This window comes from Haliotis rubra, unplaced genomic scaffold (genome assembly GCF_003918875.1).
Source record: "Haliotis rubra isolate DU_JTF1 unplaced genomic scaffold, ASM391887v1 Scf146, whole genome shotgun sequence".
NCBI classification, from domain to species: Eukaryota; Metazoa; Mollusca; class Gastropoda; order Lepetellida; family Haliotidae; genus Haliotis; species Haliotis rubra.
The window spans coordinates 675,910-695,315 of NW_025765403.1; the positions used below are offsets into that span (position 1 = coordinate 675,910).

Consider the following 19,406-nt stretch of genomic DNA (forward strand, 5'->3'; position numbering starts at 1 on the left):
TAAAACATTGAAAACATTCTGTCTTGAATCAGGTGACCAAAAGATCATTGTATATCTTGCAACAGTTAGGTTGTTGTTGTTGTTTAACGCCGCACTCAGCAATATTCCAGCTATATATAAAGTTAACATTGTCTATGTTGAAACCGTGACGAAAAACATTGTCTGCAAGCAGTTAAAGTATAAAATGTATGTCTTGAAGCAGTTACAAATTGTTTATGTTTTGAAACAGTAAAAGAACATGGTGTATATGTTGTTACGTGACAGCACTATTCATTGTAACAGTGTCTTAAACCAGTGAGCAGTGATGAAAACTGAAAACTTCAACCCATACTATTCATGGTCTATCCTTAACTGGATTGACTTGCGTGATAAACTTACCTTAATATCATTGACTCGTCGGTTCAGAGAACATAGTGTCTGATGAATATACATTTCCAATAAAGCATCGATCTCAGCCGGAATAATTTACACATTCCATAAGGTAGGACAAGATCCATGAAAGAATGATGTCGATTAATACCGGACAAATGAAACGAATTTGAACGCTAACTCGAAATCTATAATTTTCTTTTTATTTCCATTATATTACTTAATGATATTTTACAGTCAATATTTACATCGGTGGTGGATTTCTAATGTCGGACATGCTAAGTACATTTCAAAGTAGTTCTAGTGACCTTCACGCACTATGAAAACAGCGAACAGACACACTCATGGAAATTCAAATCATACAAAATATACAGAATATTAGCTTTTTTCTAATGCCAAACCATTTGGCGGAAAGAGACTACTTCATTCACATAGTCACAGAAATATATTCATTATGCTATATTACTTGCTGGGCTGACAAGGATTTGTAAGAAACGCTTCACTGAATCATAGCGGGAAATCTTCAGTTAGAAACTCGACGTCAGCTACCCACCCACAGCAAATGATGATATGAAAACGGAACACAGATTCATTACAAATTCAGTGTACTTGTATAATTTCCATATTCGATGGGTCTTCTCAAATAACGTTCAAACATCTTGAGAATCACTGACAGACATTGTATGGTCCAACAGTGATTCGTCAAATATTATATTTTCTAGCATTTCACCAGTAAGAGGCGAAAAGGATGAATTTAGATGTGTTGTTAATACAAATAAAAATAAGACATAAATTAGAAAAAAGGAAAGTGGCTAGAAACCACATTATATTGAGCACCTGCAATATATTACTTTGCCAACAACAAAACGACGCCACTCCGTAAACCTCTGCCAAAACAAAACATCACTCACTAAAACAAAAGGGTTATAATACAAACGACGAAATGAAATCAAGAATCAAAACTAGAATATTATATGATGAATAAAATTATCTCCAAAATGTTGTGCGTTACGCCTGAGAGCTAATAACCACTCAATATTAAAACACAAAAAATAGACATCTTTATTAATGACTATAAAATGACTAGCGGCAATTATATGTCTAAGACGACTTAGCAAAACACTGATCAAATTTCATCTTAAACAGTGAAGAGAGAACCACACAATGTATGAAGATGCAGAGATGTATGTATCTGCCCTTTCTTGTACCGACCTTTTTCTAGACGGAACAGAATATAGTGGTGAGGATAATGGCTTCATAAACATTTGAGCAGGTAAACAAGGGAGAAACGTGAATTCTAACACCACAGGCTATGTACATATAAACAGTAACAACACGCTTAACAACACATGCAACAACCTCCCTGATTTTGTACATTTCATTTCGGTGTGATCAATATCAAACACAACACAGTTGCCATCCGTTTTGAACATTTTGTAATGTAATAGTTTATGACAACGCGAACATGAATTCGAAGTCATCAAAAAAGTGCTTAATAAATAGGTCTGACATGAAATGAATGAATACACTGGGCAACGTTACTGACTATGATAGCACACGTTAATTGGACAGCTATGGCGGAGTAGTATGTAGAAACGTCTAACAAAACTGGAAAGGGAGTTCTGACCTATGCTGTGGTATGTTAATGTTGTACAGAACATGTGTGACATATGAAAAAGAATGTTTCATTACGCCCGTACGAGATCCACATTTCATGATCATTCGGAATACTGTACATGAATGGTAGGTATTGTGTGCATCTCGCTCAATATAAAACACCTTTTCGACATGTTCGATGTTAGTCGAAATAAATTCTTGATTTTATTTTAAATAGGTGGGGTATCAAACACTTGATGCTATTTTACACGTGAAATAGGATATGATAAATTCATCCCCTTTCAATTTCATCGGGAACATGTACGCAATATACGAGGTCGTGCTATGGCAAGAGGAGTTTGTCATCTCACACTATATAAGTTCTTAAAGAGTAACGATGATATTTCTCAATGTGTTTTGTACATGAAGGCACAAGTTTGGATCATCCTCTGGTCTCATTCATTGTCAGTATCAGCCCTTTTTAAAACACTCATCCTGAGCAATGCACACTTAAGCAGCTGTCAGTATCACAAGTTGACATCTTGTCAGATGGTCAAGTTCTTCTCTTCTTCTTTTGCCAATATACAACAGTTTCAGCATTGCGACATCATTGGTCGATATGTAAGAAATCTCATTATATTCAAATGTCTGGGGACTGGTTCGTTCACCTTCACAGCTTAAAGGATATATGAACATAATAAAAAATGTATCAACACATTGCGCATTTACTGAGCACTGCAAATACATTCACACTGATCAAATGCTCCTCTTCATGACGAATTTACCACACTTATTCGCTTAACATTAAAATAATTTTTCACAAAACTGGGAAGACATTAATCATAGGTACTGAAATTTAATGATGATGAATATTTCTGAAAGCTATAAAGATCCATTTGAAGAAGCTACAATGTGCATTATCAATACCGAGGACAAGCTAAGATCCCTGCAAAATGAATTACTTGAAATATACCCGGGTTTCCAATGTCTTAAAAATGATACATTAGTAGTGGGAATGGAATGAGATATTTCGGCTATTCTGTCTTTATCGATCACAACAATGGCAAGGGACCATTGCTCTGTACATTTACTAATTTGTGTCTTGGCAAATGAACCTGTATAAATCGCTAAAACATAAACTGACAGTGAATGCACAATTACACTTCTCAAACACAACGTGAGGGTTTTATATTGAATCAAATGAAGTAAACATCAACTCTAAATATTGCTTTCTATTTTTGGGTGGCGGTAAAAATTCCATAAAACACCAAATGATACCGTAGAACAACTTTACAAATATCACAATAGCATCATCTGATCTTTGTAGGTAAGCAGTGTAGAGTCGAAGCAAGTATCTCATTTATACAAGACCATACTCATCTGAGGTGCATTCGTTTAAATTCAAAATGCAATCCAAGCATTATATACCTGTACAGATACATTGAAAGCTGTAAAATCACAATAGAATATAGTAACTGCTTGTTTCTTACACTTAGGGTATATCGGCGTTGGAGGAATTAACGTTTATAACAGGCAAACTCGTGCTGCGTTATCCTGGGTAAATAACGTTTTCAGTTCTTATGGAAATACAAAATGACTAAATTGCAAATATACTTCCCATCAAAAGTTTAGACTCACTTAAAACACTCACTGTATGTTATGTATATATATATATGGTTGCGTCGAAAATTGATTTCTCCACTAACTTGGGGGAACCAACTACAAGCCTTATGCAGATGAATTGCACAAGGATCATGCATCAAATTGCTAAACATACGTGTGCAAATATCGTGTACGTGAACAGTTGCGTTTTGGTGCAAAGTTTTGTTAAGAATTCGCCAATGTTTTACCATTTTCTGAACTCATGACAATAATCTTTACAACGTTACGAATTTGTTTTACAATACAACAGAACCTTTTAACAGTATGGAATATTTTGCAAAATTTAGTTAGAACAGTTGCCTGAAGTAAGTGGCTATATTTACACTAGTGAGTCTAAACGTTTGATGGGAAGCATATAATTAAAACAGCAAAACCATGTTACGTGATGGTGTTTGTTGCAATTATTGCAACCTTCCTGTGATATTTTACTGTGTAAATACTAAATATGATGATATATTGTGTTCCTTTGGGAATGCAGAATCAGACGTATCTGAACAGAATGAGATAGCTTTTCCACTGATAATTCTGATGGTTTGTAGGTAACAGTATGGAATCGGTAATATAGTGGTTGGGTAAAGAACAAACCCATCATGGCACATTTACCTACAGGGAACATATCTATTTGGGTGCATGTTACATGTTACAATTGGGACGTTTCACATAAATGCCTCTTTGTGTTGAAAGGGAAACGGTTTGGGCATTTTCAGGTGTAAATGGAATTAATGATGTCCTGTCCTTTGTTTGTGATTGTCACACGAATTTGCATGCTCTCGCCTCTTTATAGAAATTAGCACCTGTTCCAACAAACCATCGGACCAGCCACACCCTTCCCTGGCATTGTCCCTAACGAATAATCTCAAAACAATTCCGCTGGCTGACACATACGACGCCCATTCATCCTTGTCAATCACACTTGAGGCCAGCCACTGGCCTGTGTCTTTTGACACGTGTCCAGTCAATTGCTTTATGTTCTTATATCTACACGATCACTAAACTATAGTAATGGCATTGTTCGAGTCATTCATATCCCTCGAATTTGGTTTATTTATCTTTTTATAAATGTGACCATCATTTTCAGACCTTTGCAGGTGGTCTGGAGTCTTTCCTTTGCCGAAGGTGTTCATTGGTATTGGGTGTCCATGAGGCATGGCATTGCGGTGCATAGGTGATGTCGACTGTGTGGGGATGGCTGTGTACGTGTAGCCCGACCCTGGGGGCGGTGGTGGTTTGGATGCTATTGCTGTTTTCTGGTTATTCTGTGGGCTTGGTTGTGGATGAGCATTTTTGGCAGGAGATTGATGATTAGAAGGATTTGACATGAGACTTACAGTCTCAGGACCCGTGGCGTTTCGCACTGTCTTTTCTAATTTCCGGGCCAGTTTTACTTCCTCCTGTTCTTCCTCTTCTTGCTCTTGCTGCCTTTTTAACTTTTTTATTCGTTCCCTTTGATAAAACACTCCAGCAAATATCAGAATGTTAAGAAACAAAAGTGAACATCCAACTGCAACGGTAATGCTTAAAGGGACGGAGCTGTGAGAAGGATCTGGCTGTCCAGCTGTGGCAGGAACAGCAGTAACGCCATCTGGAGTGCTGTGGAGCACTGTGGCGGATTCAGTGGAACCATGACGCACTCTTGTGTGAATGTTATCTGGATCCTCATCTGTATATCCGTTGTAGTAACTTGTAGTTGACCAGGTGCCATCGTTGGGCGGTCCCCAGGTTGGCGAGATCGGCGGCATCGGTGGTGGAGATGGGAACACCTTATTGAATGGTGGGACCAAACGCGGGAATTCGTCAAAAGTAGACATGTTGTTGGAGTCCTCCAGAAGGTGTTGAGTTGGATCTGTGCCGCTTTTGTTGGTTTGCTGATATTTGGTATGAGATCAAGCCATAGGGCTAACTTCTGAGCTCGATAGTGATGCCGAACTGTTGGCCGACGCGCTGGAACAAATGGCATACAGTCAAGGGGGATACAAAGCAAGCTTGGTTCTAGTATCACGCATGTTAGGGAACTAGTGGACTAACTTCTACATCACGTCAACCAACGCTATTCACTCAAAACCGCTCGAAAGTGGAGAGAAGTCACTTTGGGAACACTATCCGAAAGCAGAACTAGGAAGAGAAACACGGCAAACAGACAATCCTAAAACAGATATCTCAGATAATTAAACAGGGCTCCTGGCATAAACTTTGAACATTAACTTGCACAATTGTTTTTAATTAATGGAAAGATGGCATCTTAGAAAATGGATACGGGAGGGTATGCTTACAGTTTTCATTTGATGTTTTTTTTCCATTACGTCAACATTTTGTCAAGAAACACATTAGTCCATTAACACACTGGTTAAGTTGACAGTACGTTGACGCACGCCTTTCTTTTACAATACATCAGTGAAAGCAGTTTCACATATTGATTACATTTCGGTTCTATCCAGTACACTAGTTATGATCTCTTTCAAACTTACATTATCAATAAACTGAGGCGGTTTTGAAGAATATATCGGAACAATTGTAGGTCACGCTGATCACTCAAGGCAAGTTTTGTGTTTGTGTGTGCGTGTAAATTCCAATTCCTGACATATCAGTGGTATATCAAAACTGTTTTCTACTTCACATTTAGCGACAGAACGGGTTGACACCAATTTGACAATCTTACAGTGACACAAACATATTCAGAGAGATGCGGGAATCTAAACGCAAATCACGTCTGGATTGCTGATGAGACGTAACTTTGCACAGATGACGGCGCCTTAGAACACCGAATACATTTGCCTCAATCACGCCTACCAGTCAGAGATACCTTAGTTGTATAAAACTAGGATGCATAGGAATTCTGAGAACTCATATCACCTTAGAATGTTGCCACCACTGCTTTATATTTCTTTGAAAAAATGGTACCGCAAGAATATGACGAATGGGTGTCAATCATGTTTGAGATTTCTGGATTGATTGTTTGACCTGCACCTACACGGATATCATCTTAAAGCGGATAGTCATAGATACTGATACTGACTGAAGGCAGTTTGTCCTTATTTCGACAAAGTTGAACTGAGACACTATTGTAGTTATTTGTTCTATGTTGAGTTGGATTAACACCGCTTTGAACAGCGTTCCAGTCACATCACGGTGTGTGAGAGGGAATCCAACAGTGATGCAGGTATTCCTATTTATTAAACCTTACTTTAGCAAAAGACCAAACTCTGTTAACATTGTTAAATTGTTTCAAAATGAAAAAGTTGGTCAACTACGAAAACTTTGTATTTTTTGTAACACTGTCATGTTCAGGTAAAAGTCACTAGGAAAGTGAATTATAAAAGTTAGGTGAAAATTTAGATGAAAGTTCTCTGTGTAAAAGGAAGTACTATGTACTGCTATTTATTATGAGGACGTTATATGTCTTATATGTCTACCAGCCCTGTTTACACCAAAATTTATATCATCATTGTGATCTTCATATGCCGTTGTCTTACGGCTTGAAAAGCAATGAAGTTCTGTTCTGTTCCACGTTTACCGCCTTGGTGATACCCACGAACAAGGATATGTGTTGATAGATCTGGACACATAATTGACTCGAACCTTTTTCGATCCAACGATCATAGACTGCAGGCGTACCCGCGGGACGCAACTTTCAAAACGAATTGTGGTGCCTTAGACGACTCGACCGTCCAAACTCTCCTGTATCATATGAATCTCTTTAGCAGGCCCCAGAACATTTAGTTAGGAAACATTCAACCCTATTCAACTCCCATCCCTTCTCATGTCCCGCAGCCTGTACACATCCTCTCCCACTCTCTGAACTATGTGACCATGTATTTTTATAGCCAAATGGTTCCTAGTGAATGATTTTTATTGACCTTATACATCGTTGTACTTCAGAGACACGTATTTCGTATTTACCTTCATCATCATTAGGTTGACAGATGGTGATAAATTAATGTTATTGTTATTGCAACATTCTCAAACTCGGAAATGCTAAACAAGGTCTTGAACAATCGGTAAATGAAACAGAAAATGTACCTCGGGAAAATCGGAACAAATTTAATCAGCTTTACGCTCGTAATTCTGAAAAACACAATGACAAGATTTACCCGAGAAACATTTCCAATGAGTTATAGTTAAAGGGCAGATCGATTGCTTGTTAATATCTTCTCATCACCGTTATTAATGTGTCTAATAACAAATATTATGGCAACGGTGGTAATAACTGACTTCGACTGTGAAAGATTGTGCCTGAACTAAGACATTACCAGGATGGTAGTAGATAAACTCACAAACGCTCACTGTCATACTTCAACACGAATATATAAACTCATCAGATACAATAATTTCAAACTATATGCTTAGAATAGATTGAATTAGAGACAAGGAAATAATTAATCAATATGTCTGTCAGCTGAACTATATAAATATATAAGGAACATTTAATTGACATAATAGATGTTATTGCGATCTGATATATACCGTTACATTACCACATGTTCAGTTATTTTACACGTGAATAGATTCCATTTTATTTGTTCTTTGAGAAAACTAAAACAGAAATGCAATCCTACTACAAACGAGCATGACCATGTCGCTAATGCGTGTGCAAATTGTATATGTCTAATGAAATGCATATGAATTTATTTCCAGAAAACGTAACAAATAATAACATTGAAAAACAGCTTCACAATCGGTCATTGTGACAGCGTATTTTTACTGATTTGTTTAGTTTCTGATGATGAGCTAAATTATGATATATAGATGATACAAGCCTGTAGAGAATTTATCTTGTGTTCATGAAGGAAAATCCTTAAATAATCACATTTGATAATTCAAAAGCCTTGAAAATACCCTACAATTTCACTACACCTCTCTAAGAGGGACACACAATCGTACTTACTTGTGAAGGTGCTACAGTGACAGAAACATTTCATCCAAAGGGAGATGGGAATACCTTAATGACAGATACACTGATCTTAAAGAACTGTTCACACAATTCAAATCCTCCCCATGCAAAACAGGGCCTATGCGAAACCCATGCGTAATCGATTAGTACAACTGGGTCCAATACTATGTTAAGATCAATCAAAATAGACTTTAATTATGCTAACCCTGGTCGCTTCCTTCGTTAATGTCGAACCCACCTATTTGGAGGTAATTTTGATCACCAAGCTCAAATTTTGGCCAATCGATGTTTACGAAACGGTTACGTACACGACCGCCGTGAACGGATGTCTGGTTGCGAGGCTCATTGGGGTTGCTGAAACATAAAATAGATATAATTACAAGTGAGTTATACATCATGACGAGACATATATACATCTGCTGGACAAGAAGGGGGACTCACTTCATAAAAAAATCAAGAGATGTCAAAATGGCAAATTTACGGTGACTCTAGCACACCTTCATGATTTTTGCCATTTAGTGGACATTCTTAAAGGAACACAACAATATGTTTGTATAAAGATGTGTGTACTTTACTACGAAAGGCACGCAATGAGTACATGTCAGTCTGGAGGCACGTACAGTGCTAGAGTTTGACAATCTAGGCTTCTAAATCTAGGTTTCTATAATTATGCCGTTGTAGTTATCATTGTGTGTATCACGGTCAAGCCCTGCTTGGCTGCATTGATTTTTCCATCACAGGGGATAAATATTTCAATGTCAAAACAGTTAAGAACCTTTTTACTAATGTTAATCATCATTAAATCATTGACTTTTAAAAGAAATAGAGTTGTTAGATAAATTTTGATTACAGCTATGTAAATAGATAAATGTTTTATGATGAGTACTCTAAACTAACAACTGATATTGTTAGTGGCTGTATCCTCGAAGGGTTTAAGTACTGTAAAATTATTATCCTTCTGTGAGGGTACGTAAGTCCCAAAACAATTATAGTAAATTAAACGTACTACTTTTTTAATTGTAGCATATGTGTTATTTTAATTTATGGATAGATTGTCAAAAATTACCAACATCTGAAGGGCTGGTGTAAAGCCAGATGGGGGCCATGCTGGAAGCAAATGTACTGTAAATCCCCATGGTCCCTAGTATGGTGATCAACTTCAGTTGTTGGCAATCTATAGCCTGTTCTTAAGTTGTATTGTCATTTATAGTTAAATGTAGGTTAGATTTAATTACTAGTTTTGAATTTATATCTGTGATAGTCTAGTTGTTTTATTGTCCTTCGTTGACAGGTGTGATTCAGTCACGATATGGCTGAAATATCGCCGATGTGACTTAAATTCTTAACTCACTCACTCTCATTGTGTGTTGCACGAGTTGATGTGTATGATCATATCCAAACAAACACTACATTACAAGATTATTTGCAAACAACATCCCTCCTCCTAAAGACATTTATAGATGAATAGAAAAATTAAAAAGAAAATAAAGAAAAGAAACTAGTAAAGTATAATATACTGAACAGCAAAAGAAACGCAAGTCTGGCTTTTTATCAAGTTTTGAATAGAAGACAACCACAATTATGTCTAATCATTTATTCTATAGAAAACACTGTCAATTTAACAGCTAAAAGTTGTTGTAGACATCGAATTGCAATAAGTTCAAATTGATCACAGTCCGTCAAATGGAGATACCCCTGAACGCCAAAAGTGACAAGTCTCTTTAGTAGCGCGTATAGCCACCTTGAGCTTGCACACAGGCCGTGCAACGTGGCTTATTGTTGCTGCTGGAGTTCGGTTCCTTAGATGAGTGACCCGGATGAACCGATCTTGTGCATGAGTTGTCACTCGTTGCCGTCCGGTACGGGGACGATCAGCAGCAACCCCGGTTTGGGCAAGTCGTGTAATGGAAGTAAGATGACAGCCCAATTGTCTAGCTACAGCGGTTTGTGAACTACCTCCGTGCAACTTTCCAATGGCCATTCCCCCTCTGCTCAGTCGTTAGTCTAGGCATCGTTTGTGTGGCGCGTACACCTCCTAGCGTCAGTACTGAACAGTTTTTAGACACAAACCATTATAAAGGATACCTCAGAGTGAAATGCATGCTTTTCATACAGAACCGCCGATGCACGTGCTAAAATTATGGTTTTGCTGCACTGCTGGTGTGTTGGTGCGAATGTTTCGTATGGACGTCAAATTGCATGACATCATCTCATCTAGGATCATTACGTCACTTTACCATGGACGTTCCATAAACATGAACGCTTACCTTCATGAGGTTTCATTTTTTTCGAAACTTGCATTTCTTTTGCTGGTTAGTATATATTACTGGGCGTGTACAGTTCAATAGACTTCCATTTTGTTTGTGTATTGTGTATTGCATATCGTTATTATTTGGTATATTTAATACAAGTAATAAGTTATATTTTTGCAATTCACATTCATATATATAGTCCTATCTATGGATGGAGCACGTAGCATAATCGAAATAGCATAGGTCCTCACAGTAATGGTGAAGTTTATGTTGATAATGTGAACACAACCACACACAATTCGCTTAAAACGACAACGTCCATGGGCTAGAAAACAAAAGACCTTCGTTCCAAACACTTTCCATGTTAATTTCGCTCAACCATACTTTTAATCGTAGTAGTTTTGTGATTTTAATTTCGTCTAAATCTTCCTACCATCGCCAGCGGCTGAAGGGATGGTGTAAATCCAGCTAGGGTCCATGCAGGTAGCAGAATTAAAATCTTTTAGTTTTACATGCTAGTTTTAGGTTCATATCTGTGATACTCTAGTATTTTTACTGTCCATCGTTTTCGTCACGATATGGCTGAGATATTGCCGAAGTGACGTTAAATATTAACTCACTCACTCACAAAAGACATTCTGTGAAAAGTGAAGGCCCTGGACGTTAATCACAGAACAGGAAATGACATAGAAATTCAAGACAGCAAGAGAACAAAGGAAAAAGAACAAAAGTTGACTCCCTTATATATTTAAGGTTTGCAGAAGTATACGAGCAATGTTTTTCGAAGTTCTAACTGATTTTTTTTAAGATCCTGTGTGTATCACCTCTGTAACTGCAAAATAGAAACTTGCAATTTGACGTCTTTCAAGGGATTCATCTGTGTACCCCGCCTGTCCGAAAAACAGGCTTCAGAAACAATTATACAACAGGACAATAAAGGGAAGAACTTTTGAAAGGTTTCGATCTTCACAGCCCCGTTCAAAAACATAAATCTACTCTGAAAACTGACGAGAGATAATTACGCAGACTCATTTCCCGATCAGAGAGGAATATCGAACACATAATAATGGTTCTCAACGCAGGAGAAAAAATGATATAAATCAAACTGTTTCTGTGCATTAGCCGTTATCCCTATCCGAAATGTCAGACTGAAGGACACGGTACAGACATTGTCGAGTCAAGCCAGGAGGCAGCGTATTTGTCAATGATATTATGTATTATGTTTACAGCATTAACAGCCACACTGCTGGCTTCAGGGACCTTTGGCACGGCTAGGTTAGACATATCCGTGCAAGGGTTACGGCAACCAATCAATCGGGTGCAAAGAGGGTTAACATAAGGCGTGTGTGATCACAAATGTGGAAGGTCAACAAATGGTCGAAAAGACACCGATGTGAATATTCCAATTAGCCTGTTTTGAAAGCATTTACTAAGAAACTTGCATGCATATGTACCATCCACTAGAAGTCAAAGAACACCCGCGGTTTCATATGGCTGTTGTTTATTCTCTTACAGTCGGTGGCCATTGCAGCACCTTTCACTTGTGTATGTTCGTGAACTGGTTTCGAGTGATATGTAGTGCCTAATAAACTGGACAGATGTGCCCCTTCCATCTGAAACAGGGTTGACAAGAGTCATCAAGAGATCACAAATCCCCCCGTCTCCCACATATTTGATAGAGGTAGTAATCAAGACCTACAAGAGTCATATGTCCAACTTCATGGAAGTATATCTATCAATCTGCCTGTGTACAGGTTATTGAGCTATTGGAAAAATGGAATAGGGATAAGGAACTTTGATCTGTATGTCACGTTAAGATGATCACGTACATGTCAGAAATGGTGGATGCCCTATGACATAGTATGTTACGAAGCTCGTCTTTCACCTGAAACATGGAATCCTATATTTGCAGGTTATATGAAAATAAATGTTTTCACAAAACACTTCCTTTATGTTCCTTAGGTTACCTTTAACTGGTGAATAACCATCCAGACAGTCTTGTGGGCAGACCAAAAGTCTGTAGAGTGTCAGTTTGGAAGGTATGCTGACGCAGAGGTAGATATTGTCTATGAGTGTTCTCATATCTGAAGTTTGTTTTGTGAGATATTGACGGTGATAAGTTGAAGAAATGCTGGTAGTTTTGGAGAAAAGACCAACAACACATCTCTATCAACTGAGTCAAAGTCAATCTTGTTGCCATGGTAACAGGAAATTGTGTTGTTTTTTTCTAAAAATCCCCAAACATCAAAACGCACCATTTGACAACTTGATCAACCTGTGTGCAAAGTATGTGAATGAGTACATATTAGTTTTAATAGGATCTGAACAAGGACACTACTATTAACAGAGTCAAAGTCAAACATTTTGCCATGGGAACGGGAAAATCTACAAATCCCTTACCAGCAAAAAGCACTTCCTGACAACCTGTACCGTCTGTGTGCAAGGTTTCGTGGATGAGTTCATGTTTGTTTCAGAGATATGTTCCGGACAAGAAAGTATTACAGACGGACGGACAGACTGATTGCTATATCCTCTCGTATAGTGATACGGCGGGTGGGATATAATAAGCAGGTATATGACATATTGGCTTGGGAACAAATAAGGTCTAGAATGATACAAACTTAAAACAGACCTAGCATGAATTAAGGTCAAAGTAAAGGTGCGGCGTATGTATACAGAGTCGTCCATTCCAGCAACTGCATCTCAACACAATCAGGGACCGGGAGATAAAATAGATCTCTTAAATCCTGTAAGACAGCTAACCTAGTTCCATTCGGGAGTGAAATCGTCGGATAACTACCTTCTACAAGAAAAGGACGATTACAGTCTGTGCAGTTTGTAGTCACTTAACGCTGTAGCTATGTATCTATTAGGATAAAGCAGAACTGGGCCAGTTAACTTCCATCACAAAGTCTGTTCTGTAATCGATACCCGTAGTCCACAGTCAGATGCCATTCTAATGTATATTGATTATTGCTGATGATGGCAAGGAATGAGTCTTTACAAATGAAATACTAAAGGATGCTTTTATCTTATTGTGATAAATATGATTGTCAACAGAGGTAGCAACATATAATGTTCCAGCTAATCATGATTAGGAAGTTTGCATTTTGAAAAATACATACGTTGCCAGATATATTCCAGTTGGAGGCAAATGAACATTTGATTTTCAGGATGAATTCACCTTAACTGTCACACTCTTCCATATATACACATGGAACAAATGGCGCACCACCATATATTTTTCATAGTGCCAGTGTTTACCATTAACCATACTACAAAGGGACTTATTTAAACCTCAGTTTACTTACTGAACTGACCCTCATGGAGTGAGTGAGTGAGCTTAGGTTGACGCCGCTTTTAGCAATATCCAGCTAGGGTTCATACAGGAAGCAAATGTACTGTAAGTCCCCATGGTCCCTAGTATTGTGATCTACCTTCAGTTGTTGGCAATATTTATAGCCTGTTTTTACCTTGTATTGTCATCTATAGTTAAACTGTTTTAGATTTAATTACTAGTTTTAAATTCGAATCTGTGATAATTTAGTTATTTTACTGTCCTTCGTTGACAGGTTTTTTACAATTTACCATTAATTACTAAGTATAAAATTAATTGTTCTCTATGGCTGAAATATTTCCGAGGTGACGATAAATGTTAACTTACTCACTCACCCTAAATTGCTATAGAACTAGTCTGCTATACAGAACCCGCAACAAGTAATCTAATACAAGTTGATGTTTGCCAAATTTAGATTACTTGTGTTTAATATGTTTGTTGCTTAACGCTGCAATTGACAATATTCGCGCAATATGATGGCGGTCTGTAAATAATCGAGTCTGGACCAGACAGTCCAGTGATTTACATCATGGACAGCGACCAACGCAGTTTAGACACGGTGACGTGCATCAACTAAGTCAGCGAACCTTAGAACCCGATCTCTCATGGGCTGCTGAAGACCAACTCTAACCCTGATCATTGCTGGAGTCAAGGAAATCAAAAGAGTCTCCGAGCCTCTTTTTATTACACATAATTAATTAATGTTATTAGTTTTTTCTTCTGAAAAACATGTTCATTTCTGAGACTAGATGCTAGTCAGCTGAGAGACTGAAACGACCCCTCCATAAAGTGTGTGTCGTAAGTCATCTCTCGCTTGATTGGGTTTCTAGCAATCTCTGCTGTAGCATTTGATCTCTTACTAGACACATCCATTACAACGGTCGACTAAGCAAACAGTGCAATCGATCTGAGTGAAATAAAACCCGGTTATACCAAACATCCTGGTTCGATTCTGGGATGGGCATTAACACAAAGAATACACCTACTCTACTTGTGGTCCAGGATGTCTGTCACAGACACCTCAACCTCAACTGTTATCAATATACCAGGAATTTGAATGATACGGTCTGATCCCAGCAAACTTGAGGTTAATAACATTGGTATACTCTTGACGTCAACCAATCACGTCACACAGCCTTCCTCCCTATTCCGATATTAATGGGCATATACAACACATGTGCAGGAATGACAAATATTATCAGCACAGGGTGCCTATCGGAGCAAAGGCCACCTTAAACCGCTGAAACATAGGCAAGCGTTGAAACTATTCATTCTCAAGTGTAAAACATACAATGTCACCTTAAATATCCCCATAAAAGTGACAAAATCTTGAAATTCGTGTAGCTTATGAGAGAAGGAAGTCTTAGGACATAATTCTAATACAAGGAAAGTGTATTTCGGGTAAGAAATCTCCTCCAAAGTCTCCTAATTTATAGCGCCGCTGTATCAACTAGAATGCGTTGCTTTCCATATGTCACCTACAGACATCCAAAACATTAGGCGTCATTGGATACTATTTGCATTTGTTGCAAATATGCAAATAAACATGTCAGACTTGCTAAGATGGCAACAAAGGGGTAAAAAATGAGATTCCGTAAACATGATAAACAGTGTTCGTGTCTGTTTCCATGGCAACGCTGTATCAATACGTAGATAGCGGACGAACAACAACCGATCAAAAGGGCCATCAGCAAGACACTATTTTATTACATCGTGATGGTGGCTGGTATTTCTTTTTACGCGTGGCAATTCGCCATGTTCCTCGAGCAGAAGGTGTTGACCCGGAAGGAAATTAATTGCAGGGTCACCGCTAGAGGTCGTTTGGTCGATGCCCGCTGTGGAATCCTGATGAAATTTGTGGTGCCATCGAACTCAAGTCACAATGTGAACTGATTAACACTAGACCTCTACACTGTCTTGTATTTGACTTCTTCTGGAATAAACATTTTGATTTCTTTAACTTTAGTGTTGCTTTGTCGTTAATATTACAGCCGTAGGTACAATATGAGTGCATGCATGTTCCCATTCTGTCAGGCATTCATACATTTTGTATACAATATATTCTTTTATGTTTCGAGAAAAATGTAGTTGCATATGCAGTTTCAACTATCATATTGCTAAAATATATTGACTTCTCACAAAGATGACATAATCGCATCCTGTCCGTGTTTCAGAGAGAAATGATTTAAGAAAAATGTAGGTTTCTTACTGCAAAATCGATGTAATCTATTAATCTAAAATCTTCCAAACCTTTGCATTTTATGTCTGGTATGTAAAACTGTATACAATACTACAAACAAAACCTCCAGTGGATATTAAACCTGCAAAATGCTGATCAGAAACATTACTGAAGACGTTTATCTTATGAAGGCTCTCTTTGCACGTCTTTAATTATTATTCATCCACGCCGTCCTCATTTTATCGCTATCCTGTTCAGAGAAAACCGGAAAATGCGCGGAAAGAACATAGAGTGCGCCTCGTAAACATCTTTTATGGATTATGATACACAATGGAGAAAGAATCATACCGATGGTGCCAAGTATGTTTCAACGCATCTCACGTCTATGGTAACATTTTTACATCCAAGCCCAATCAAAGCGATTATCACTCTGGGACAAAGACCATTAACTAGGAATGAAGAAATGCGCATGGGAGAGAAGAAGAAATAAAAACACTCAGAAAATGGCATTTAAGACTCTTTTGAGAAAGTGTGGAATAGCGGAGCTATTAAAATTGATCACGTTTTTCGAGCTCCTTCTTTGAAGGCATTTGAAGTGGGCCAACAAAAACAACAATTTCCTTTTAATTCTTTTCCATTTCTATCCGATGGATATTTAGGAACAGTAATCTCCAGCGCTGAAATCTATGAACTGAAATTGAACTGAAATTAACATGGCCAGCGGAACGAAGATCAATTCTTTCCAGAAGTCGGCTTCAAATTCTGCTCTTTTCACAATATTTTGAAATTATTATTCAATGTGATGTTTCGGTAGCTGGGAAGCGATCGTGAAGAAATTGATAACAAGGGGGTTGGACTTTTTACATTGGCTTCAACCGGTTTGATCTTTTCTTATCGTGATGAATATAAACACGGTACACGATTTACATGCTACATCCAAATTCTGGTAACATCCTAATAACATTAATTCTGAAGGTTTTTTTTGCATTCTCTTCAGGTTTGTAATTGTGTTGGACACGCTTTCAGAATGGTTGCCATTGAATGTTTATAGTCGGAAGGGTTGGCGTAAGAGAGGATGCAATGTTTTCAATAACCATTTCCATCGTGGCCTCTGTTGAACGCTGGGAATGAAAATCTATCGATTGTCATCATGCAGGGACATGTTTATAGAAAATAGCATGACACCCGGTGCTAATAGACACACGATCAGAGTAACTTTACACTGAGTGAGGTTAGTATCTTGCCACCTGACCCGTGTTTCAAATACTTCACACTTCAGAAAAGGATGCAAGAAATGATGATGGTTTAAGACATTGAACACAATGGCGGAACCACAAGCAGGGTATTGACTGTATGACACGTACTATTTTACTGTTCTGATTATAAGAGGATATTATGTTCACTCAGTTGGACTTTGAATCGGGTTAATAAAACACAGTTCAATGGCGCAAGTTTAACATATTCTAATGACCCCAACTGTGCAGATCGATGACCATGCTGTTGATCACTGGATTGTCTGATCCAGACTAGATTATTTACAGACCGCCGCCATTTAGCTGGAATCTTGTTGAGTGCGGCGTAAAACTAAACTCACTCACTCACTAGTCTGCTGACCATTTCCATCCGCAATTGAAATGACATGCAACAGATTTGTAAGTTCGTCAGGTTCTAAAGGACATACAAAATACAAGATAAAGGTTGGAATTTGTCTTAAGCGAACCGTGCTTGTCGGGGAATCGGGCGGCCAGAATCGTTGACTTGATTGCTGCATGCCATCTCAAACTGCATAAATGTTTATTAAGTCAATCATAGGATTGTCTGGTGCAGAATCAATCACTTACACATTTCAGTGATATAGCTAGAACATTGCTGAGTGCGGCGTTTAAAATCAAACAAATAAATAACACACAAATGAAACTGACCAGCAACAACTCATAGGCATTTGTAGGCTGTTATTGACAACATATATATTAAGATATAGAACAAAAACAACTTTATCAACTGCTGCTGTTATTGGTTGTATATTGTATTTTGTTGCGGATAATCTAATTTCATAAAAATAGCGCGATTGGATGTACATATATACGTGTACATCTACCATATGTAACTGTGCCACGCCCACTAACAGATGAGTGCCTTCTTCCAGTGCCACTTTTCTTATGCATGAGTTTCTTTGAAGCAAAGGCATGTTTACAAATGTCAGATCGTTCCGTTCGATCAATGTTCAGAATAGGTTCAAAGTCATCACAAGCTATTAATCATATGCCTGTACATCCAACTTGTCGCCTTCAATGCCATTACAATCGTTTCTTCTGTTTACACATGAGAAAAAAAATGAATGTTTGGCTCCTCTTTTTGGAAATTTCTCACTATAAAATCAATACCAGTGTAATGACAAAAAGCCAGTGATTTCAGCTTTGAACTTGAAAGTAGTTTGTCAAGTTAATATCACAATATCCTCAAAAATCTAAATGTACTGGTATAGTCTTATTTATGAAAAACACATTTTATTGACAAACGTTCTTCTTCATTCTGTGCGCAAACAAAACGCCGAAAAGGTCGATTAGACACACTTTGTCGTTGAACACAGTATACTATAATGATAAAGCATATATTAATATGATATTGTATGGTTTCAAAAGCTTTTAAATTTCTCTAGGATGTAGAAATGCTGAAACCGTGACTGGGGTGATCTTTAGCATTGCGAAACAGATGAAAACATTAATCTACCGTTGCAATACTTGTCTTTTCATGTGTACATTCTCCTTTATAAAAAAATCCGAAAGGTCCTGGGAAGAGAAGGCCAGAATAACCATGAATGGGCCTTTTCATCGAAGGTTTTTCGTGTGTAATCTAATACAAATAATAACTTACTTTCATAAGAAGTCTGCTCTTTTAACAGAGAAAATGAATATCGATCACTGCTGGCGCCAAGTTTGGGCCTTGGTTGAATCAGGAAAAAATCACCGTAAAATACGATTGTAGTACTCGGTACAGCATGGTGAGGCTAGCATTATATTCTCAGCGAATAGCTGATAAGGAGCTGAGTTATTACTCTGGCGCGATAAGGGAAATGTCAAATATTGTCCGTTAGTACTCAATGCCTAGCACAATTGGTACTAT

The 19,406-nt window shown here is 37.8% G+C and overlaps 1 protein-coding gene across 1 annotated transcript in view; it reads right to left on the reverse strand.

The window, feature by feature from the left end:
• Positions 1-3,887: 3,887 nt before the first annotated feature.
• LOC124269627 (neuroligin-4, X-linked-like) overlaps positions 3,888-19,406 on the reverse strand; it is a 143,497-nt gene continuing 127,978 nt past the window's right edge. Inside the window, 3 exon segments of the mRNA XM_046704663.1 lie at positions 3,888-5,483; positions 5,486-5,568; positions 8,754-8,869. Of these exon segments, the coding sequence (XP_046560619.1) occupies positions 4,617-5,483; positions 5,486-5,568; positions 8,754-8,869 (1,066 nt within the window). The 3' untranslated portion in view covers positions 3,888-4,616.